Source organism: Pseudophryne corroboree, chromosome 2, assembly GCF_028390025.1.
Source record: "Pseudophryne corroboree isolate aPseCor3 chromosome 2, aPseCor3.hap2, whole genome shotgun sequence".
Classification (NCBI taxonomy): Eukaryota; Metazoa; Chordata; class Amphibia; order Anura; family Myobatrachidae; genus Pseudophryne; species Pseudophryne corroboree.
In genome coordinates, this window is record NC_086445.1 from 863570494 (window position 1) to 863595323 (window position 24830).

Consider the following 24830-nt stretch of genomic DNA (forward strand, 5'->3'; position numbering starts at 1 on the left):
ATCTGCTGCTTTGCTTTAGCCTACAGGTTTGTGTGATAGCAAGAGCTAAAAATTTACACACTATGATGGCATGAACTTTGATCGCCAAACAAAGGACAAATGTTTTCTGCACCCGTCTCTCAGATTTACCTGTTGTTTATAAGCCTCCTTGACAGCATTACAAAATTGTGTCTCCGATTCCAGATCCCGGCGTAGCTCAGCAATAATGGCTGAAGAGTGGATCTCGAGATCCTCCAAACATTGATTTGCCTGAATACAGAGAGAAACGTTAAATATTTAGACTTGTAAACAAAAAGACATCCAGCTGTTAGATTTATGACAATATTATTAAATCTAAAAAGGTCAGAATACTATTTAGGGCTGTATTCAATAAGTGTCGGAAGCTGCGGTCTTGTCGGAAAGACAGCAGCTTTCTACAGATTTAGGCCGGAAGGGGTTCCTACCTATTCAATAGGGGCCATTTTTTCCAACAAGTCGGGAATTCCAGACTTGTCGGAAAGCTGTCAAAATACAGGCGGATTGGCGGCTCCAGCCGCCGAGCCGCGTGTATTGTCGGAAGCGCGGCCAAACCCGACAGGTTTTAGCCTTGTTTCCGACAATGTCAATCCGACTTTTAAAAAAGTCGGATTGACAGTGCCGGAATGGGCCAAACCTGTCGGGTTTGGCCACGGCGCTGAATACTGACCTGTCGGATCCTTTCCGTCGGAAAGGATCCAACAGGTATTGAATATACCTAAATGAAGACCAGCTGAGACTTGTGGAGAGAGGGTTAGGGTGCTCAGGCTGTGCAGCCAGTGACCAGTGCTGCCGCCGCCAAGCATGACTTCCAGACCGCAGCTCACAGGCAGGAAAATGGCGGCTCCCCGCTCTGGCGCTGACACTTTACAGCTGCTGCAGAGGCACTGGGTGGTCAGTCGCGGGACCAGGAACACGGCGGGATGACTGGAGGAAGCCGGTGACGTGCTGATTGCTCCAGGCCATCCCCCAACTCTAGCCGCGGTTGCAGGGTGGGAGGTAAGTCGCGGGTATAGCCACAGTTTTTATCCACCGGAGCTCCAGGGGATGAGTCTGGGTGCAGCAGGAATCCGAGAGGAGCCAGACAGGGAGAGGCGAGCTCTCCCTGCTGCAGTGACCTGCTAACGGGAGGGCGCCTGTCTGTGTCCATTCAGACTCTGTCAATCCGACGTTAAAAACCCCCCCCAAAAAAACAAAAGATTGGCATTGTTGGATTTGGCCACTCATTGAACAGTGCTTTGTAGGATCCTTTCTGACAATGCTTGCCGGAAAGGATCCGAATGGAATTGAATATACTCCTTAAACAGGGTGACTCAGCTAATAGGGGTTTAGAGTTTAGTGTCTTGAAGCTAAAAGTTACAAAGACAGTCTTCAAGCTAGTAATAAGAAGCTAATATCCCCTATGTGTACCATTACATAAAATAATATGGAACAGGATAGTACCACGTGGCATGTGAGAAAAAGTTGGGTGGAATGCTCGTGAAATTGATCTTGGGGAGAACACTTCCACATAGCACTGGCCATACACACACACACACACACACACACACACACACACACACACACACAGCATCCGTCACATCTCCTCTACTTCTCACAATATGCTCCTGACCACTTTCACGACAGTCCCGTGTGGCCCTTAGACCAGCCCTGGGTGGGAGGGTTGTTCATGTTAAGAGTTTTTAAGAAAGGAGCAATTGCATTCATTACAGAAGCTGAGTAAGGGTAAGAGTTTTAATACCGCTTCCTTGGCACAATTAGCATCTTCCATACGTGCTCTCATTTCATCCCTCTGAAGTAGACAGTCTTGCACCTTCTGGTTCGCTTTAGCCAGAGTTAGCAAATGCTCTTCTAGAAGGGTGCGAGCACAGCTCACCTGAAATGAAAACAAGACCAGACAGTCCATTTCTTATTGTTCAACTGCATTAATCTTTCTCTAATGTATTGATGGTAACAAAAACCACAGTGACACTTCCCCATAACACAAATAAAAGGTTTGTAACATAATAATATAAAAGGATTGCCTCATGGTCTCTATTAGTACCCAGTTTTATTAGTGTTCACAAATGTAAAAGCTCTGTAGGGAAGGTTGGTGTTTATTTATATTAATAAATATTAATCTTTTATTCCACACTATGATGTTTTGTACACAAATGTGTGGGTCACGTATTGGTACAGATATGTCAGTTGTCGTCTTATACGTGATGCGTCCACGGCAAGTGTTCACAAATGTGAGTGTGCGGGCCATTCACTAATTGCCACGGAAGGCGGGTGTGACCAGTCACAGTAGAGTGCTGCTACTGTTACACCGGTTGTGAATGCATTGTGTGTAAGATGAGGACACAACTGTATTTTGTATTTGCCAACCAACTGCACCTTAAAACTGCAGATGCACAATATTGGACAAAATAACATTTTAAATTTCAGTTCCTGATAAATGTTATTCTACAAAGACAACATAGCCTAAATATTGCTTTAACCGTCAGCCACAGTAAACAAGGGAAAAAGAACAGAGGAAAGTCAGTTCTGTACCTAACTAACCCTTCTCCAAAGAGTGTAAAAAGAAAGACCCAAATGAGTGAACAAACAAACAAATAACCACTTCTGAAACACTACACAAAAACCACATGAAGAGGAATTACATCCTAGGGTAACAACAATACACACACGGAAGACAGGTACTGCAACCACCATCTGCAACACCTTCTTGCCAAAGCTCAGCCTGGGAAAGGAGGCAACAGAATGTTAAGCATGTGTTTAACACAGAAACCCCAAAAAACTGTTCAGAAAATCTCCAAACCTCCAGGAGGTGTGGGAGCGGAAGCTTGACAACCTTAGCTCAGGAAGCACAGGGATTAACTGTCCCTTAACATGGAAAAGTGAAAAAGGAGGTACTTCAGTAACAAAATGGATTGGTACAAGGCAAGGAATTCTACGCGCCCACACTACATACAAAGCATTGACGAAAATTAAAAGGGTAAATTTATTAAAGCATCTAAAAATGAAAAGTGGTGATGTTGCCCATAGCAACCAGAATTGAGCTATCATTTCTCTATTGTATGCTAGAAAATGACCAACAGAATCTGATTGGTTGTTATGGGCAACATCACATTTAATTTTTAGAAGCTTTAGTAAGGTTACCCCTAAGGGGGTTATTCAATTAAGTACAGTTTTTGCGCACTAATTCGACACAGGGTATGCAATTGCAGACGTTTTCGCCCATTTTGTAATCCATTTTCGCTCAAAAACTGCGCCAAAAAACGGGCAAAATGCCAGCAAATTTGCCATGTATCAGTGACAAATTCGCTGATACACGTGGTTTTAGCCAGTGCCGGATTTTTGGACCAGTCGTAAAAACGGCACGGATATTGAATAGGTCGAATGTACATTCGACCTAAAAACGGGCGAAAGGTGCTGTTTTTTCGACGGCACTAATTGAATACACCCCTAAGACTGCTCCTTCTGAGGAATCTCTACCGGCAGCACAGAGGTCTACCTGAAACGAGAAATGGTTTAAATTCCACTGAGGTACCAAAAATGGAATGGAAGGTGGACATGAGCCAACTCCAAAAAGGAGTCTAAAACCACCACCCGAATGAGAACCTTCATTGCAGATACCTGTACTACTTTCACACCTTCAGGGAGCTTTGAGACAGCCCATGAATTACTGCTCCATACCAGTCTTATGCCCTGAGACATGACCTAGAAGAAGCTGGTTTCCTGACCTACAGCATTATTTGTTCTGAAAAGAGCGAGTTACAGAATTAGGACCTCCAAAGTTATGCCATTAAGGTTAAAGGGGTATATTCAATTGGTGTCAAAAACTGCCATCTGTCGAAAAGACGGCAGTTTTCGACTTTAAGGTCGAAACATGATTCGACCTATTCAATGCATTTCGTCAAGTCGAGGCATTCGACCTGTCGAAAAGCACGTGGATCGGCGGAATAGCTGCCGATCCACGTGCTTGTGTCGAAAACGGGACCAAAACCGACAGGTTTTGGCCCCCTTTTCGACCATCTCAGTCCGACATCAAAAGATATCGGACTGAGATGCGGACCCAGAGGAGGAGAGGGGGGCGAGCCGCAAGGAGACGGGGGGACAGGCGGAGGGCATACAGGGGAGATCAGCGCTACAGTAGCGCTGCAGCTTGATGTCACTCGCCTGCTGGAGCCGGGTGGACACTGCTGCATGTCCTTCATTTACACAAGCTTTGTCCACTCTATGTCTTAACTATGGAATTCTGTAACACACTGAGAATTACTAGTAAAGATAAGACATTTATAGGGATTTAGCTGGTCTAGTGTGGTGCAACAAGAAGATTTGTGGTAGGCTCTGCTGCAGCTGCTGATACCCAAAGCTAGCGGGTGTGGTATGTTAGATAGACAAGACTTAGGTCGACAGTGTCTAGGTCGACCACTATTGGTCGACAGTAAGTAGGTTGACATGGGTTCTAGGTCGACAGGGACTCTAGGTCGACATGAATAAAGATCGACATGAGGATTGTTTGTTTTTTAAACATTGACGTTGTTTTCTTCGTAGAGTGACCGGGAACCCCGATTAGTGCACAGTGTTCGCTCGCCATGCTTCGGGCAAGGTGCCTTGATCCGCTGCGCTCGGCACAGGTTACCATTCCCAAATGTAGTGCACGTGGATTGTAAAGTATGAAAAAGTTAAAAAACTGAAGAAAAAAAAATTAATGTGAAAAACTCATGTTGACCTTTTGTCATGTCGACCTAGTGTCTCTCTCGACCTAGAAACCATGTCGATCTACTTACTGTCGACCAATAGTGGTAGTCCTAGACATTGTCGACCTAGAGACCGAATCCCAAGTTAGCACCCAGAAAATGAAAAGTACTTTTGTGGTTCAGCTACATTTCAACAGCTTTCCCTAGGGGCCCTTCTACAACCCTTCCACTGTAAAGGACGAGTGAGACTCATCCAATGCACTATATGAGTTCAAACAGGGTTATTACTTGGAGGGGTCAGGACTTGAGGGCAATGTCATTAAGCTCCACCCTTCTCAAGTAAAACCCAGCATACCTCATTATAAACTAGACAACATGTTAGAGCAGTGATGGCTAACCTTGACACTCCAGCTGTTGTTGAACTACACATCCCAGCATGCCATGCATCAGTTTTAGCATGGCCAAATAGCAAAACTGTAGCAGGGCATGCTGGGATGTGTAGTTCAACAACAGCTGGAGTGTCAAGGTTAGCCATCACTGTGTTAGAGCATTAAGTGCGCTTTCAACCATTCTAGTATTCACATACTCGGGGGTATGCTTGTTTGGAAGACAGGATTTACCTCTTCCAAATGATATGATCCTTGAGAAGTTAATCTCTGATGATCACCAGAAAACACCATTGCACTGTAGAAAACATTATGAAGTCCAGGGATGGGGGAATATATTTTGCTATCCTGATTTCAAAACCACTTAGGGGAACCATTATATGAAAGAATACCATTTGTCACATAATTTGGCCCCACAATGGTTACTGACTTTGGCGACCTTTCATCACCAGACAATATCAACTAGTACTATACAAACGGAGACATTGGTTGGAAGAGGGCACTTAACATGCACAATCTTGCCTACCCTGGCACATACAACCCTGGGAGCACTCCTGTTTGAAAGAGTGTAGTCGCCTCTTTCAAACCACTTGCCCTCTTAGAAGTTATTGTCTGGAGATTACCGAAAACCTACTGTACACTATAGAAACGCGTAGGAAATAAAGAGATGCCATAAGTCGCCTATGCCTTGTTGGGCTATCATATTATTGCTACACATTCTGTGTGTTTCACTCAAACACATATTTAAAAAAAAAAAAAAAAAAAACAACAACTGAAAAGAAAAACACAACGCACACTTATTTTCTTGCCTCATATTTTGATTTCAGTTGTAGTAAAAAATAAATAAAAAAAAAGATAATAAAAAAAGTCTTACGTTTTGGTTTAGATCACCTCTGTCCTTTTGAGTACTCTCGTACAGGTTCTCAGCAAAGTCAATCATAGATGCAGCTTCACTGTTGTAAGATACCTGAAACAAAAAATAGGGTTTTAATTATCGGTAAATCCTTTTCTCATAGGGGGTAATTCTGAGTTGATCGCAGCAGGATTTTTGTTAGCAGTTGGGCAAAACCATGTGCACTGCAGGGGAGGCAGATATAAAATGTGCAGAGAGAGTTAGATTTGGGTGTGGTGTGTTCAATCTGCAATCTAAATTGCAGTGTAAAATAAAGCAGCCAGTATTTACCCTGCACAGAAACAAAATAACCCACTCAAATCTAACTCTCTCTGCACATGTTATATCTGCCTCCCCTGCAGTGCACATGGTTTTGCCCAACTGCTAACAAAAATCCTGCTGCGAGCAACTCAGAATTGCCCCCATAGTCCAAAAGGTATATTGATGAATTAGTACAATGGGTATAGATGGGGTCCAAAGGAGCCGGTGCACTTTAAATTTCTTCAACAGGGTTTGCTGGCTCCTCCCCTCTATGCTCCCTCCCGCAGGCAGTTATAGGTAAAACAGTGCCCGAAGGAGAAAAAACAAATGCCCGAAGGAGAAAGGACATCCTTGACAGAAGGACCATAACAACGAGTGGTGAGATTCACACACCAGCACACCAATAACATAAAACGACCAGCAATAGCTGGTAACAAAACAGCAACAGCTGAACAGGTAACCATTTAAAAGACAACCTGCAGAAAAGGCAACGCACTGAGGAGAGCACCCAAGGGCCCTCATTTCGAGCTGATCGCACCAAGCAACTTTTTGCTGCTGGTGTGATCAACTAATCTCCACCTATGGGGGAGTGTAGTTTAGCATAGCAGGGCTGCGATCGCTTGCGCAGCCCTGCTATGCTAAAAAAAGTTTCACACAAAACAAGACCAGCTCTGGACATACTTACCCTGTGCGACGGGTCCAGCGATGATGGTCACGGCTTTGACGTCAGACATCCGTCCTCCGATCGCCTGGACACGCCTGCGTTTTTCTTACCACTCCCCGAAAACTGCTTCAAACGGTCAGTTGACGCCACGGAACGCCTTCCTGCTGTCAATCTTCTTGCGGTCACCGCTGCGACCGCTTTCTTCGCTGTCAGCATCGTTGCCCGTCCGCACGCCACGCATTCCAGACCCGATCGCACCACTACGAAGAAGTGCAGCGTGCGATCGGGTCGGAATGAGGGCCATTATCACTTATGGACAACGAGAAAAGAATTTACTGGTAGGTAATTCAAATCTTATTTTCTCTAGCATCCATAAGGGATATTGGGGACACATTAGTACGATGGGGATGTCCCAAAGCTTCCAGAGCGAGCGGGAACGGGCAGAGACATCTGCAGCACCGCCTGCCCAAACTGGGTATCCTCTTTGGCCAGGGTATCAAACTTGTAGAACTTCACAAAGGTGTTCTTCCCCGTCCAGGAAGCAGCTCGGTATAGTTGCAAGGCAGACTCCATGGTCAGCCGCACAGGAAGAGCCCACTGATCTAGTAGAGTGGGCCTTTAGAGACTTAGGCCTGTTTGATAGTAAGCCGAATCCAACGAGAAATGGACTGTTTGAAGCAGGGCATCCCTTCTTCTGCGCATCATAGAGCACGAACAAGGAATCAGTCTTTCTGATCCGAGCTGTATGTTTGACATAGATCTTCAAGGCACGCACAGCATCCAATGCCTCCGGAGGAGCAGATGTGTCAGAACAGGATGGAACCACAATAGGTTGATTATATGAAACGCAGAAACAACCTTCGGCAGGAACTGCTGTCTAGTCCAGAGCTCCGCTCTGTCCTCATAAAAGACCAAATACGGACTTTTATACTATAAGGCCCCCAATTCTGAGACACGTCAAGCAGAAGCCAGGGCCAGTAACATCACTGACTTCCACGTGAGGTACTTGTCTTCTACCGTCATCAGAGGTTCACACCAGGAGGACTGTAGAAATCGTAATTCCAAATCTCAAGGTGCCGTAGGCGGCACAAACGGCGGTTGGATGTGAAGCACCCCTTGCAAGAAGGTATGAACTTCAGGCAGTATAGCCAACTTTTTTTGGAAGAAGATTGAAAGAACTGAAATCTGAACCTTAATGGATCCCAGACGTAAGCCTTGATCCACTCCAGCCTGCAGGAAAACGTAGAAATCTTCCCAAGTGAAATTCGGCAGACGGATATGTGCATTCCTCGCACCAGGAGACGTATCTCCTCCAGATATGATGATAGTGTTTTGAGGTCACAGGGGTTCTGGCTTGCACCATAGTGGCAATAACCTTTTTTGGAAAGTCCCTTGTGAGCTAGGATAAACTGTTCAACTTCCATGCCGTCAAACGAAGCCGCTGTAAGTCCGGGTAGATGAACGGACCTTGTTGAAGAAGAACTCTTCTGAGTGGTAGAGGCAAAAGGGTCTTCGACGGACATGTCCAGAAGATCTGCGTACGACGCTCTCCAGGGCCAATCCGGGGCAAGCAGAATTGCTTGTACTCCTTGATGCCGGATCCTCTTGAGCACCTTTAGGATCAACGGAATCGGAGGAAATATGTAGACCAACTGGTAAGGGCAAGGTGACGTCAGTGCATGCACTGCGCACGCCTGAGGGTCTGTGGTTTGCGAGCAATAAGAGCGAAGTTTCTTGTTGAGGAGAGACGCCATCATGTCAATCTGGGGGCAGCCCCACCAATCGATGACCTGTTGAAACACTTGAGGATGTAGGCCCCACTCCCCTGGGTGGAGATCAGTGGCGACTCAGGAAGTTCGCTTCCCAGTTGTCCACTCCCGGAATGAAGATTGCGGACAGTGCTAGTGCATTTCTTTCCGCCCAGAGGAGTATCCTTGATACTTCTCGCATGCAGGCCCTGCTGTTTGTACCTCCTTGTCGATTGATGTACGCCACTGCTGTGGCGTTGTCCGACTGTACCTGGATTGCCAGATCCCGGAGCAGAAGGGAGGCCTGAATCTGGGCATTGTAGATAGCCCAAAGTTCCAGGATGTTGATCGGAAGAAGGGCCTCTTGGGCAGACCACCTGCCATGGAACTGCACCCCTTGGGTGACAGCCCCCAACCCTCTCAGACTCACATCTGTCGTAAGGAGAATCCAATCCTGAATCCCGAAGCGTCGACCTTCATGGAGACTGAAAGACTGCAGCCACCACAGGAGTGAAATCCTGGCCCGGGGTGACCACTGAATAATCAGGTGCATCTGAAGATGGGAACCGGACCACTTGTTCAGTATGTCCAGTTGGAAGGGTTCGGCATCGACCCTTCCATACTGAATGGCCTTGTACGAGGCTACCATCTTTCCCAACAATCTTATGCAAAGATGAATGGAAACACGAGTCGGTCGGAGAACCATGCAAACCATTTCCTGGAGAGTTCTCACTTTGTCCTCTGGGAGGAACACTTTCTGCGCTACAGTATCCAGTAGCATTCCCAGAAACAGGAGCCGCTGAGATGGCTCCAGGTGGAACTTCTGTAGATTGAGGATCCACTCGTGGTGCGACAGAAGTTGGATAGTGCGATCTATATGGAGCAGTAGGAGCTCCCTGGAACTCGCTTTTAGCAGGAGATCGTCCAGGAAAGGGACCACGTTGACGCCCTGGTCTCTGAGCTGGAACATCATTTCTGACATCACCTTCGTGAACACCCTCAGAGCTGTAGACAGGCCAAAGGGTAACGCCTGGAACTGGTATTGATCATTCATGACGGCCAACCTCAGATAGGCCTGATGAGGAGGCCAAATTGGGATATGGAGGTAGGTGTCCTTGATATCCAGGGACAGTAGAAATTCCTGACATTCCAGGCCTGCGATCACAGCTCTCAAAGATTCCATCTTGAATTTGAAAACCTTTAGGGAAGGATTCAAAGACTTCAGATTCAAAATTGGCCTCACAGACCCGTCTGGTTTTGGCACAACGAACAGACTGGAATAGTAACCTTGTCCTTGCTGTTGCAGGGGTATTGGAACAATGACTTGGGACTAGACCAACTTTGTGATGGCCACGCATATTTTCCAAAGCTGGTAAGCTTGATTTGAAAAATCATTGGGAAGGATCACCGTCGAACTCCAGTTTGTAACCGTGAGAAATAAGGTCCCTTACCCAGGGGTCCTGGCAGGAACTTTCCCAAATGTGGCTGAAGTGATATAACCAGGCTCCCACCTCGAGATCCTCCCGGGGTGGGTGGGCACCGTCATGCTGAGGTCTTTGCGGAAGCTGAACAGGTGCTCTGTTCTTGACAGCTGGCAACCCCTGGTGCCCCTAGCTGCATTTGATGCACCTCTGACCCTAGATCGAAATCTGGTGGACCGAAGGGACTGAGTAGACGGTCCTGGGTAGGCACGTCTAGCAGGTGGAGCCCCCGAGGGAAGAACCGCGGATATCCCAGCAGTAACATTGGCGATCCATGTGTCCAATTCGCCTCCGAAGAGCCATTCACCTGTAAAGGGAAGAGATTCCACAATGCGTTTGGAGTCAGCGTCTGCAATCCACTGACGCAACCATATGGCTCTGACTGTGTTTTAGGAAAGTCACCATAGTAACTAGGGTCATGTCACCAAAGAGACCCTCCTGAATTTAAGTAGCCCTGGAGTGAATTGCATGTGTCATCCAGCACACTGCAATGACCGGTCGTTGAGATACCCCTGCAGCAATGTAGATAGATTTCAGAGTGTCCTCAAATTTCCTATTCCCCGGGTCCTTTACTGTAACGGAGCCCAGAGCCGGGAACACCACCTTCTTAGAGAGGCGAGAGACTTAGACGTCTACAGCTGGCAATTCTTCCCAGAACTTTCTGCCCTAAGGGGCAAAGGGGAATGTATGTAAAAATCGTTTTGACACGTGATATTTCTAATCTGGATTCTTCCAAGCTAGCTTAAATAAATCATCTAATTCTTTAGAATCAGGAAATGTGACAGTCAGTTTGTCTTCCGGGAGGAAAAATAACTGCTTATTTGCAGCGTCCTCTAGGGGGAGATTTAGCACATCCCTTATAGCTAAAAATAAGAATTTACTCACCGGTAATTCTACTTCTCGTAGTCCGTAGTGGATGCTGGGTACTCCGTAAGGACCATGGGGAATAGACGGGCTCCGCAGGAGACTGGGCACTCTTTAAAGAAAGATTAGGTACTACATATGGTGTGCACTGGCTCCTCCCTCTATGCCCCTCCTCCAGACCTCAGTTAGGGAAACTGTGCCCGGAAGAGCTGACATTACTTGGAAAGGATTTGGAATCCAGGGTAAGACTCATACCAGCCACACCAATCACACCGTACAACTTGTGATAACTATACCCAGTTAACAGTATGAATAACAGCTGAGCCTCATTCAACAGATTGCTCAGAACAATAACCCTATAGTTAAGCAATAACTATATACAAGTATTGCAGAAGTCCGCACTTGGGACGGGCTCCCAGCATCCACTACGGACTACGAGAAATAGAATTACCGGTGAGTAAATTCTTATTTTCTCTGACGTCCTAGTGGATGCTGGGTACTCCGTAAGGACCATGGGGATTATACCAAAGCTCCCAAACGGGCGGGAGAGTGCGGATGACTCTGCAGCACCGAATGAGCAAACTCAAGGTCCTCCTCAGCCAGGGTATCAAACTTGTAGAATGTTGCAAACGTGTTTGATCCCGACCAGGTAGCAGCTCGGCAAAGTTGTAAAGCAGAGACTCCTCGGGCAGCCGCCCAAGAATAGCCCACCTTCCTCGTGGAAGGGGCTTTTACTGATTTAGGATGCGGCAGTCCAGCCGCAGAATGAGCCTGCTGAATCGTGCTACAGATCCAGCGAGCAATAGTCTGCTTAGAAGCAGGAGCACCCAGCTTGTTGGGTGCATGCAGGATAAACAGCGAGCCAGTTTATCTGACCCTAGCCGTCATGGAAATATAGATTTTCAGGGCCCGGACTACGTCCAGCAACTTGGAATCCTCCAAGTCCCGAGTAGCCGCAGGCACCACAATAGGTTGGTTCAAATGAAACTCTGATACCACCTTAGGGAGAAATTGGGGACGAGTCCTCAATTCTGCCCTGTCCATATGGAAGATCAGATAGGGGCTTTTACATGACAAAGCCGCCAATTCTGACACACGCCTTGCCGAAGCTAAGGCCAATAGCATGACCACTTTCCACGTGAGATATTTTAGCTCCACGGTCTGAAGTGGCTCAAACCAATGTGATTTTAGGAAATCCAACACTACGTTGAGATCCCAAGGTGCCACTGGAGGCACAAAAGGGGGCTCAATATGCAGCACTCCCTTGACAAACGTCTGAACTTCAGGCAGTGAAGCCAGTTCTTTTTGAAAGAAAATAGACAGGGCCGAAATCTGGACTTTTATGGATCCCAATTTTAGGCCCATAGTCACTCCTGACTGTAGGAAGTGCAGAAATCGACCCAGCTGAAATTCCTCTGTTGGGGCCTTCATAGCCTCACACCAAGCAACATATTTTCGCCATATGCGGTGATAATGTTTTGCTGTCACATCCTTCCTAGCTTTTATCAGCGTAGGAATGACTTCAACCGGAATGCCCTTTTCCATCAGGATCCAGCGTTCAACCGCCATGCCGTCAAACGCAGCCGCGGTAAGTCTTGGAACAGACAGGGCCCCTGCTGCAGCAGGTCCTGTCGGAGCGGCAGAGGCCAAGGGTCCTCCGAGATAATTTCTTGTAGTTCTGGGTACCAAGTTCTTCTTGGCCAATCCGGAACGATGAGTATAGTTCTTACTCCTCTCTTTCTTATTATCCTCAGTACTTTTGGTATGAGAAGAAGAGGAGGGAACACATAAACCGATAGGTACACCCACGGTGTCACTAGAGCGTCCACAGCTATCGCCTGAGGGTCCCTTGACCTGGCGCAATATCTTTTTAGCTTTTTGTTGAGGCGGGACGCCATCATGTCCACCTGTGGCCTTTCCCAACGATTTACAATCAGCGTGAAGACTTCTGGATGAAGTCCCCACTCTCCCGGGTGGAGGTCGTGCCTGCTGAGGAAGTCTGCTTCCCAGTTGTCCACTCCCGGAATGAACACTGCTGACAGTGCTATCACGTGATTCTCCGCCCATCGGAGAATCCTTGTGGCTTCTGCCATTGCCATCCTGCTTCTTGTGCCGCCCTGTCGGTTTACATGGGCGACCGCCGTGATGTTGTCTGACTGAATCAGCACCGGCTGGTTTTGAAGCAGGGGTTTTGCTTGACTTAGGGCATTGTAAATGGCCCTTAGTTCCAGAATATTTATGTGTAGGGAAGTCTCCTGACTCGACCATTGTCCTTGGAAGTTTCTTCCCTGAGTGACTGCACCCCAACCTCGGAGGCTTGCATCCGTGGTCACCAGGACCCAGTCCTGTATGCCGAATCTGCGGCCCTCGAGAAGATGAGCACTCTGCAGCCACCACAGCAGAGACACCCTGGCCCTCGGGGACAGGGTGATCAGCCGATGCATCTGAAGACGCGATCCGGACCACTTGTCTAACAGATCCCACTGAAAGATCCTTGCATGGAACCTGCCGAAGGGAATTTCTTCGTAAGAAGCTACCATCTTTCCCAGGACTCGCGTGCAGTGATGCACCGACACCTGTTTTGGTTTTAGGAGGTCTCTGACCAGAGATGACAACTCCTTGGCCTTCTCCTCCGGGAGAAACACCTTCTTCTGTTCGGTGTCCAAAATCATACCCAAGAACAGCAGACGCGTCGTAGGAACCAGCTGCGACTTTGGGATATTCAGAATCCAGCCGTGCTGTTGTAGCACTTCCTGAGATAGTGCTACTCCGACCAACAACTGCTCCATGGACCTCGCCTTTATAAGGAGATCGTCCTAGTACGGGATAATTATAACTCCCTTCTTTCGAAGGAGTATCATCATTTCGGCCATTACCTTGGTAAATACCCTCGGTGCCTTGGACAGACCAAACGGCAACGTCTGGAATTGGTAATGGCAGTCCTGTACCACAAATCGGAGGTACTCCTGGTGAGGTGGGTAAATGGGGACATGTAGGTAAGCATCCTTGATGTCCAGTGATACCATATAATCCCCCTCTTCCAGGCTTGCAATAACCGCCCTGAGCGATTCCATTTTGAACTTGAACTTCCTTATATAAGTGTTCAAGGATTTCAAATTTAGAATGGGTCTCACCGAACCGTCTGGTTTCGGTACCACAAACATTGTGGAATAGTAACCCCGTCCCTGTTGAAGGAGGGGAACTTTGATTATCACCTGCTGGAGGTACAGCTTGTGAATTGCCGCCAGTACTACCTCCCTGTCCTTGGGAGTAGCTGGCAAGGCTGATTTGAGGTAACGGCGAGGGGGAGACGTCTCGAACTCCAGCTTGTATCCCTGAGATACCACTTGTAGAACCCAGGGATCCACCTGTGAGCGAACCCACTGGTCGCTGAAGTTCTGGAGACGGGCCCCCACCGCACCTGGCTCCACCTGAGGAGCCCCAGCGTCATGCGGTGGACTTAGTGGAAGCAGGGGAGGATTTTTGTTCCTGGGAACTGGCTGTCTGGTGCAGCTTTTTCCCTCTACCCCTGCCTCTGGGCAGAAAGGACGCGCCTCTGACCCGCTTGCCTTTCTGAGGCCGAAAGGACTGTACTTGATAATACGGTGCTTTCTTAGGCTGTGAGGGAACCCGAGGTAAAAAAGTCGACTTCCCAGCTCTTGCTGTGGATACGAGGTCCGAGAGACCGTCCCCAAAGAATTCCTCACCCTTATAAGGCAAAACCTCCATGTGCCTTTTAGAATCAGCATCACCTGTCCACTGCCGAGTCCATAATACTCTCCGGGCAGAAATGGACATTGCATTAATTCTAGATGCCAGCCGGCAAATGTCCCTCTGTGCATCCCTCATATATAAGACTACGTCTTTAATATGCTCTATGGTTAGCAAAAAAGTGTCCCTGTCAAGGGAATCAATGTTATCAGACAGGGAATCAGACCATGCTGCTGCAGCACTACACATCCATGCTGAAGCAATAACCGGTCTCAGTATAGTACCTGAGTGTGTATACACAGACTTCAGGATAGCCTCCTGCTTTCTATCTGCAGGCTCCTTTAAGGCGGCCGTATCCTGAGACGGCAGTGCCACCTTTTTTGATAAGCGTGTGAGCACCTTTTCCACCCTAGGGGATGTCTCCCAGCGTAACCTATCCGTTGGCGGGAAAGGGTACGCCATTAGTAACCGCTTAGAAATCACTAGTTTCTTATCTGGGGAACCCCACGCTTCTTCACACAATTAATTTAACTCATCAGATGGGGGAAAAGTCACTGGCTGCTTTTTCTCCCCAAACATAATACCCTTTTTTGTGGTAACCGGGTTAATGTCAGAAATGTGCAACACATTTTTCATTGCTGTAATCATGCATCGGATGGCCCTTGTGGATTGTACATTTGTCTCATCCTCGTCAATACTGGAGTCAGACTCCGTGTCGACATCTGTGTCTGCCATCTGAGGTAGCGGGCGTTTTTGAGCCCCTGATGGCCTCTGAGATGCCTGGGCAGGCGCGGGCTGAGATGCCGGCTGTCCCAAAGCTGCGTCATCGAACCTTTTATGCAAGGAAAACGATATATATCAGTAAAGAACATATTTTTACCAAAGTGAACAGCGCTTTCTCGTTTTTTGCTTGCTGTATTCTGTTGTGGAGGGGTTAGGATCATCCCTCAGAGTGTAGCTGCTTTTCACTTTGGGTGTGACAGCGCCAGGTGCAAATTTGTATTTTAGTACTTTTATGCAAGGAGTTGACACTGTCGGTTAATACCTTCCACATATCCATCCACTCTGGTGTCGGCCCCGCAGGGGCGACATCACACTTATCGGCACCTGCTCCGCCTCCACCTACGCGTCCTCAAACATGTCGACACAGCCGTACCGACACACCGCACACACACAGGGAATGCTCTGACTGGGGACAGGACCCCACAAAGTCCTTTGGGGAGACAGAGAGAGAGTATGCCAGCACACACCAGAGTGCTATATAACAGAGGGATTTACACTATACACAAAGTGAATTTTCCCCCAATAGCTGCTTATATCACAATTTGCGCCTAAATTTATGTGCCCCCCCCTCTCTTTTTTACCCTTTCCGTAGTGTATACTGCAGGGGAGAGCCTGGGGAGCGTCCTTCCAGCGGAGCTGTGAAGAAAAAATAGCGCTGGCTGTGCTGAGGAAGATAGCCCCGCCCCTTCAGCGGCGGGCTTCTCCCGCTTTTTTAATAATAATCATGGAGGGGATTAGGCACATATACAGTTTAGAACTGTATTATGTGCATTTTGCCACTTAAGGTATACTAATTGCAGCCCAGGGCGCCCCCCCCCCCCAGCGCCCTGCACCCACCAGTGACCGGAGCGTGTGGTGTGCTGTGGGAGCAATGGCGCACAGCTGCAGTGCTGTGCGCTACCTTATTGAAGACAGGAGTCTTCAGCCGCCGATTTTCTCCGGAATCTTCCGTCTCTGCAAGGGGGACGGCGGCGCGGCTCCGGGAACGGACGATCGAGGTCGGGCCCTGTGTTCGATCCCTCTGGAGCTAATGGTGTCCAGTAGCCTTAGAAGCACAAGCTAGCTGCAAGCAGGTAGGTTTGCTTCTCTCCCCTAAGTCCCACGTAGCAGTGAGTCTGTTGCCAGCAGATCTCACTGAAAATAAAAAACCTAACAAATACTTTCTTTTTAGTGAACTCAGAAGAGCCCACTAAGTGCATCCAGCTCTGGCCGGGCACAGATTCTAACTGAGGTCTGGAGGAGGGGCATAGAGGGAGAAGCCAGTGCACACCAGATGTAGTACCTAATCTTTCTTTAAAGAGTGCCCAGTCTCCTGCGGAGCCAGTCTATTCCCCATGGTCCTTACGGAGTACCCAGCATCCACTAGGACGTCAGAGAAATGAGGGGTTCAATACCCTGTGTAAGAGTGGAATCCCCACCTAAGGGTTCCACACGTCCCCATCATCATCAGAATCTGATAGAAGTGCAGGTAAAGCACATATTTGTGGACCTGCATTAGAGAGGGGGGGGGGGGGGGGGGGAGGGATGGGGAACATCAGCCCTGGCAGCTAGTTCTGGTGTTTTGTGCGCGTTTGCAGTGAGCTGAGCTGACATATCAGACATCATAGTTTTGATTGTGCCCAGCCAGGAAGGCTCATGACCCTCCCCCACATTCTCCCCAACCTTCTGTGAGGATTGACTAGACTGCTCACATGAAATGGAACCAGATGAGAGTGGGGAGAATCTGGTGTTACAGACACTGCATAACTTGTGTTTTACCATGGTGAAAAGTAACACACAACAATACACATACAACCCAGACAGTTACAATGCAAGCCTGCCCCACTGTATGTGAGAGGAGACATAGATGACGAGAAGGCACTAGCACACCCATGCCAGAGAGCCACAGTGAGGCTGTCAGAGTTTATTTCAGTGAAACACTGTTTTAAAAAAACAAATTTTCCTTTAGGAATGTGTGATGTGCACAATTTTAGCGGCTCTCCCCCAAGCTACACCCTGTACCAGTGATCCAGCATGTGTCTGGAGGAGCTGTGTGAGGCTGCTGCTGTATCTGCAGAGGAAGGCGCCAAAATGCCGCCGAGCCCGCTCTGATGTAGCTCCGCCCCTCCTTAATGGCACTGAAGCTACTGAAGATTTTATACTGGCAATGTCTCCACACATGCTTAAAAAGGAGATTTATGGTAAGAACTTACCTTTGTTAAATCTTTCTGCGAGGTACACTGGGTTCCATAGGGATAACATCGGGGTGTAGAGTAGGATCTTGATCTGAGGCACCAACAGGTTAAAAGCTTTGAATGTTCCCAAGATGCACAGCGCCGCCTCCCCTATAACCCCGCCTCCGTACACAGGAGCTCAGTTTTGTTAACCAGTCCAATGCAGTAGCAGGTAAAAGATGACAATCGTTAGTAGCCACATATACCACATTCTCACGACAGGAGAAGGTATAAAAGGCTAATGCCATACAAACTCAAAGAAGCTAAGTGCGTCATAGTGGGCGCCCTGTGGAACCCAGTGTACCTCGCAGAAAGAGGATTTAACAAAGGTAAGTTCTTACCATAAATCTCCTTTTCTGCAACAGGGTACACTGGGGTTCCACAGGGATAACATCGGGGATGTCCTAAAGCAGTTCCTCATGGAAGGGGATGCACTGTAGCGGGCACAAGAACCCGGCGTCCAAAGGAAGCATCCTGGGAGGCGGAAGTATCGAAGGCACAGAACCTTATGAACGTGCTCACGGAGGACCACGTAGCCGCCTTGCACAATTGTTTAAGGGTCACCCCGCTGCGGGCCGCCCAAGAAGGTCCAACAGACAGACAGAGTAGAATGGGCTTTGATTGTAGCAGGAGCTGGAAGGCCAGCCTGCACATAAGCATGTGCAATCACCATTCTAATCCATCTGGCCAAGGTCTGCTTATTAGCAGGCCAGCCACGTTTGCGAAACCCAAAAAGGACAAAGAGGGAAACAGATCTCCTAAGAGAAACTGTTCTCTTCACATAAATACGGAGAGCCCGTACCACATCCAAAGACCGCTCTTTGGAGGATAAACCTGGTGAGGTAAAGGCCGGAACCACAATCTCTTGGTTAAGGTGGAAAGATGACACCACCATAGGCAGATAACCAGGGCCAGTTCTAAGAACGGCCCGGTCACAATGAAAAATCAGAAAGGGTGATCGACAGGACAAGGCACCCAAGTCTGAAACTCACCTAGCAGAGGCAATAGCCAGCAGAAACAAGACCTTAAGAGTAAGCCACTTACGGTCCACAGGACTCAAGAGGATCAAACGGAGACTCTTTTAAGGCATCCAGAACAAACAACAAATCCCAAGGAGCCACAGGCAGGACATAGGGAGGTTGAATCCTTAACACACCCTGAGTGAATGTATGAACATCAGGCAGAGTTGTAATCTTTTTCTGACCATATCGACAAGTCAGAAATATGAACATTGAGGGAGGCCAGACGAGGGCCTAAGTCCAGGCCCTGTTGCAGGAAAGCCAAAAGTTTGTCCGTACTGAACTGGTATGCATCATAATTGTTAGTTGCACACCAAGCAAAATAAGAATTCCAGACCCTATGATAAATCCAGAGCAGAAGCCGGTTTACGGGCCTTCAACATGGTTTGAATGACCGTCTCAAAAAAACCTTTGGCCCACAGAACTGAAGCTTCAATAGTCAAAGCCAGCCGGGCCAAATCCTGGTAGACACAAGGGCCCTGAAAGAGGTGACCTGGGCGCTGTGGAATTAGAAGAGGACACTTATCGAAAGACCCTGCAAGTCTGAGAACCAATGCCGTTTTGGCCACGCTGGAGCGATTAGAAGTAGTACTCCTTCTTGCTTGAACTTCCTTATCACTCTGGGCAGAAGTGACACCGGAGGGAACACATACGGCAGCAGAAAATTCCATGGAATTGCCAGCGCGTCCAAGAACGCTGCTTGAGGATCCCTTGTCCTTGCGTTGAGATGCCATCAGGTCCACATCTGGTAGGCCCCACTTGTCCACTAGAAATTGAAAGACTTCTGGATAAAGGCTCCATTCTCCAGCGTGTACGTCCTGATGACTGAGGAAGTTCGCTTCCCAGTACATGATTCCCGGAATGAACACTGCCGATATGGCTGGCAGAAGGCGTTCCGCCCAACAAAGGATTTTTGATACTTCCATTATTGCCATGCGGCTTTGAGTACCGCCTTGATGATCTATGTACGCCACCATGGTGGCGTTGTCCGACTGTACTTGAACAGGCCTGTTCTGTACTAGAGGCAGGGCTAGCGTCAATGCAATGAACACGGCCCGCAACTCCAGTATGTTTATCGGGAGGAGAGATTCCTCCTTGGTCCACCGACCCTGAAGAGAGAGAGAGTGTTGCTCCAACACCGAGCCCCAGCCCAGCAGACTGGCATCCGTCGTCAGAAGGACCCAGTTGGAGATCCAGAAGGGACGACCCCTGCTCAGTTGCTGGTCCTGTAGCCACCAGCTCAGTGACAAGCGGACCTCCGGAGTCAAGGAGATCATGTGAGTCCAGATCTGATGAGGCAGGCCGTCCCACTTGGAGGGCGGGAATGAAATTTAGTGTACATTACCATGTCGAAAGCCGACACCATGAGGCCTAGAACTTGCATCGCCGAGTGTATAGACACACGTGGGCGAGAGAGGAAGCATCTTATCTTGTTCTGAAGTTTCAGGACCTTCTCCAGGGACAAAAACAACCGCTGGTTGTGGGTGTCCAATAGCGCTCCCAGGTGCACCATGCTCTGAGCAAGGACCAGGGAAGATTTCTTCCAGTTGATGAGCCACCCGTGGGCTTGCAAGAATTGGACCATCAGTTCCAGATGACAAAGGAGAACCTCTGGAGAGTTCGCCAGGATCAACAAGTCAACCAGATACTGCAGGATCCTGATACCCTGATGGCAGAGTAGAGCAAAAAGGAAAAAAGGGGGGCCTGGACTGCACACCCTAATACTAGAGATTTCAAGAGGTGCTATCATGCTGAGGCTTCTAATACTATGCTGGAGGAAGAGAGATGCAGATGCACACTCCTAGCACTAAGAACACTGATAGTAAAAATAATTTAAATAAACTCTCACAATTAAAATGGAGTATAATTGAAGTTCTTAGCACACATTTGCGCAAATATGCGGGCCCATGTACCGCGGCCAGGTGACTTCATCACATGGGTCCCTAAGTGCTAGGAGTGTGCATCTGCATCTCTCTTCCTCCGGCAGAGTAGAGCAGTCATGACCTTGGTGAAAATTCTTGGAGTCGTGGTCAGACCGAAAGGTAAGGCCTGGAATTGAAAATGTAGATTGCAAATAGCAAACCGCAGGTATTGCTGATGTGACACTGCAATAGGTATATGCAGGTAAGCATCCTGTGTGTCCAGGGATACCATATAGTCCTTGGGCTCCAAAGCCAGAACAATAGAGCGAAGCGTTTCCATATGGAATTTGCAAACTTTCACAAATTTGTTCAAAGACTTGAGGTTGAGAATGGGCCGAGAGGACCCATTCGGTTTCGGTACTAGGAACAGCGTGGAATAGTACCGCCTGCCTCTTTGAGCCAGAGGTACTGGCACTATCACTCCTGTATCCAGGAGAGATTGTACCACCAAGTGGAGAGTTTTTGATTTTACCTGATCCGAAGGGATGTTTGTTGAGCAAAACTGGCGAGGGGGACGTTTCTTGAAAGAAATGGTGTATCCGTGAGTGACAACTTCCCTTACCCAGGTCTCCGAAGAGGTCTGAAACCACGCCTGAGCAAACCGTAGAAGTCGGCCTCCCATCTTGGGATCTCCCAGAAGGAGGCCCGCTCCGTCATGCAGCAGGCTTGTCTGTTTTGGAAGCAGGCTGACGAGCAGCCCAGGCACATTTAAGTTTGGGCTTGGCGGACTTGGAAGTGCGAGCCTGTTTTGGGTACGCCTGACCCTTTGCTTTACCTGGAGGTCGAAAGGAACGAAAAGGAAGTACTCTTAGCCTTCGGAGTCGAAGGAGAAGTACTAGGCAGACATGCTGTCTTAGCTGATGACAAGTCAGAAACAATCTTGTTGAGATCTTCCCCAAAAAGAATGTTTCCCTTAAAAGGAATCACCTCTAAGTTCTTTTTAGAGTCCAGATCAACAGACCAGGACCGCAACCAGAGGATCCGTCGAGCCAGAATAGACGTAGTACACGCTTTGGCCATCAGGATTCCAGCATCAGATGCCACCTCCTGAATATAATGATAGGCTGTAATAATATATGAAAGACACTGTCTAGCATTATCAGGAAAAATAAGAATTTACTCACCGGTAATTCTATTTCTCGTAGTCCGTAGTGGATGCTGGGACTCCGTAAGGACCATGGGGAATAGCGGCTCCGCAGGAGACTGGGCACAACTAAAAGAGAGCTTTAGACTACTGGTGTGCACTGGCTCCTCCCACTATGACCCTCCTCCAGACTTCAGTTAGGATACTGTGCCCGGAAGAGCTGACACAATAAGGAAGGATTTTGAATCCCGGGTAAGACTCATACCAGCCACACCAATCACACCATATAACTCGTGATACAATACCCAGTTAACAGTATGATAACAACTGAGCCTCTCAACAGATGGCTCAACAATAACCCTTTAGTTAAACAATAACTATATACAAGTATTGCAGACAATCCGCACTTGGGATGGGCGCCCAGCATCCACTACGGACTACGAGAAATATAATTCCCGGTGAGTAAATTCTTATTTTCTCTGACGTCCTGAGTGGATGCTGGGACTCCGTAAGGACCATGGGGATTATACCAAAGCTCCCAAACGGGCGGGAGAGTGCGGATGACTCTGCAGCACCGAATGGGCAAACTCTAGGTCCTCCTCAGCCAGCGTGTTAAACTTATAGAATTTAGCAAACGTGTTTGACCCCGACCAAGTAGCTGCTCGGCAAAGTTGAAGAGCCGAGACCCCTCGGGCAGCCGCCCAAGAAGAGCCCACCTTCCTCGTGGAATGGGCTTTCACTGATTTAGGATGCGGCAGTCCAGCCGCAGAATGTGCAAGCTGAATCGTACTACAGATCCAGCGAGCAATAGTCTGCTTTGAAGCAGGTGCACCCAACTTGTTGGGCGCATACAGGATAAATAGCGAGTCAGTCTTTCTGACTCCAGCTGTCCTGGAAACATAAATTTTCAGGGCCCTGACTACATCCAACGACTTGGAAGCCTCCAAGTCTTTAGTAGCCGCAGGCACCACGATAGGTTGGTTCAGATGAAAGGCTGATACCACCTTAGGGAGAAATTGGGGACGAGTCCTCAATTCTGCTCTATCCATATGGAAAATCAGATAAGGGCTTTTACATGACAAAGCCGCCAATTCTGATACACGCCTGGCCGAAGCCAAGGCCAACAACATGACCACTTTCCACGTGAGATATTTCAATTCCACGGTTTTAAGTGGCTCAAACCAATGTGACTTTAGGAAATCCAACACCACGTTGAGATCCCAAGGTGCCACTGGAGGCACAAAAGGGGGCTGAATATGCAGCACTCCCTTAACAAAAGTTTGAACTTCAGGCAGTGAAGCCAGTTCTCTCTGGAAGAAAATCGATAGAGCCGAAATCTGGACCTTAATGGAACCCAATTTAAGGCCCATAGTCACCCCTGACTGTAGGAAGTACAGGAAACGGCCCAGCTGAAATTCTTCCGTTGGGGCCTTCCTGGCCTCACACCACGCAACATATTTTCGCCATATGCGGTGATAATGGTTCGCGGTTACTTCTTTCCTAGCTTTAATCAGCGTAGGAATGACTTCCTCCGGGATGCCCTTTTCCTTCAGGATCCGGTGTTCAACCGCCATGCCGTCAAACGCAGCTGCGGTAAGTCTTGGAACAGACAGGGCCCCTGCTGCAGCAGGTCCTGTCTGAGCGGCAGAGGCCATGGGTCCTCTGAGATCATTTCTTGAAGTTCCGGGTACCAAGCTCTTCTTGGCCAATCCGGAACAATGAGTATAGTTCTTACTCCTCTTCTCCTTATTATCCTCAGTACCTTTGGTATGAGAGGAAGAGGAGGGAACACATAAACCGACCGGTACACCCACGGTGTCACTAGAGGGTCCACAGCTATCGCCTGCGGGTCTCTTGACCTGGCCCAATATTTTTCTAGCTTTTTGTTTAGGCGGGACGCCATCATGTCCACCAACGGTTTACAATCAGTTGGAAGACTTCTGGATGAAGTCCCCACTCTCCCGGGTGGAGGTCGTGCCTGCTGAGGAAGTCTGCTTCCCAGTTGTCCACTCCCGGAATGAACACTGCTGACAGTGCTAACACGCGATTTTCCGCCCATCGGAGAATCCTTGTGGCTTCTGCCATCGCCGTCCTGCTTCTCGTGCCGCCCTATCGGTTTACATGGGCGACCGCCGTGATGTTGTCTGACTGGATCAGTACCGGCTGGTTTTGAAGCAGGGGTTTTGCCTGACTTAGGGCATTGTAAATGGCCCTCAGTTCCAGAATATTTATGTGCAGGGAAGTCTCCTGACTTGACCATAGTCTTTGGAAGTTTCTTCCCTGTGTGACTGCCCCCCAGCCTCGAAGGCTGGCATCCGTGGTCACCAGGACCCAGTCCTGTATGCCGAATCTGCGGCCCTCTTGAAGATGAGCACTCTGCAGCCACCACAGTAGAGACACCCTGGTCCTTGGAGACAGGGTTATCAGTCGATGCATCTGAAGATGCGATCCGGACCACTTGTCCAACAGGTCCCACTGAAAAGTTCTTGCATGGAACCTGCCGAATGGAATCGCTTCGTAGGAAGCTACCATCTTTCCCAGGATCCGCGTGCAGTGATGCACCGACACCTGTTTTGGTTTTAGGAGGCCTCTGACTAGAGATGACAGCTCCTTGGCCTTCTCCTCCGGGAGAAACACTTTTTTCTGTTCTGTGTCCAGAACCATCCCCAGGAACAGTAGACGTGTCGTTGGGACCAGCTGTGACTTTGGAATATTTAGAATCCAGCCGTGCTGTTGTAGCACCTCCCGAGATAGTGCTACCCCGACCAACAACCGCTCCCTGGACCTCGCCTTTATCAGGAGATCGTCCAAGTACGGGATAATTAAAACTCCCTTCTTTCGAAGGAGTATCATCATTTCGGCCATTACCTTGGTAAAGACCCTCGGAGCCGTGGATAGACCGAACGGCAACGTCTGGAATTGGTAATGACAATCCTGTACCACAAATCTGAGGTACTCCTGGTGAGGATGGTAAATGGGGACATGCAGGTAAGCATCCTTGATGACCAGTGATACCATGTAATCCCCCTCGTCCAGGCTTGCAATAACCGCCCTGAGCGATTCCATCTTGAACTTTTTTTTATATACGTGTTCAAGGATTTC

At 48.4% G+C, this 24830-nt stretch overlaps 1 protein-coding gene across 5 annotated transcripts in view; it reads right to left on the reverse strand.

Moving 5' to 3' along the window:
• SPAG5 (sperm associated antigen 5) overlaps positions 1–24830 on the reverse strand; it is a 417322-nt gene that overhangs the window by 191148 nt on the left and 201344 nt on the right. For all 5 annotated transcript variants that reach the window (XM_063955870.1, XM_063955871.1, XM_063955872.1 and 2 more), the window contains exons 7-9: positions 5961–6053; positions 1757–1891; positions 130–249 (exon numbers count right to left, since the gene is read on the reverse strand). In XM_063955870.1, coding sequence (XP_063811940.1) covers positions 130–249; positions 1757–1891; positions 5961–6053 — 348 coding nt within the window. The remainder of the gene's footprint in view (positions 1–129; positions 250–1756; positions 1892–5960; positions 6054–24830) is intronic.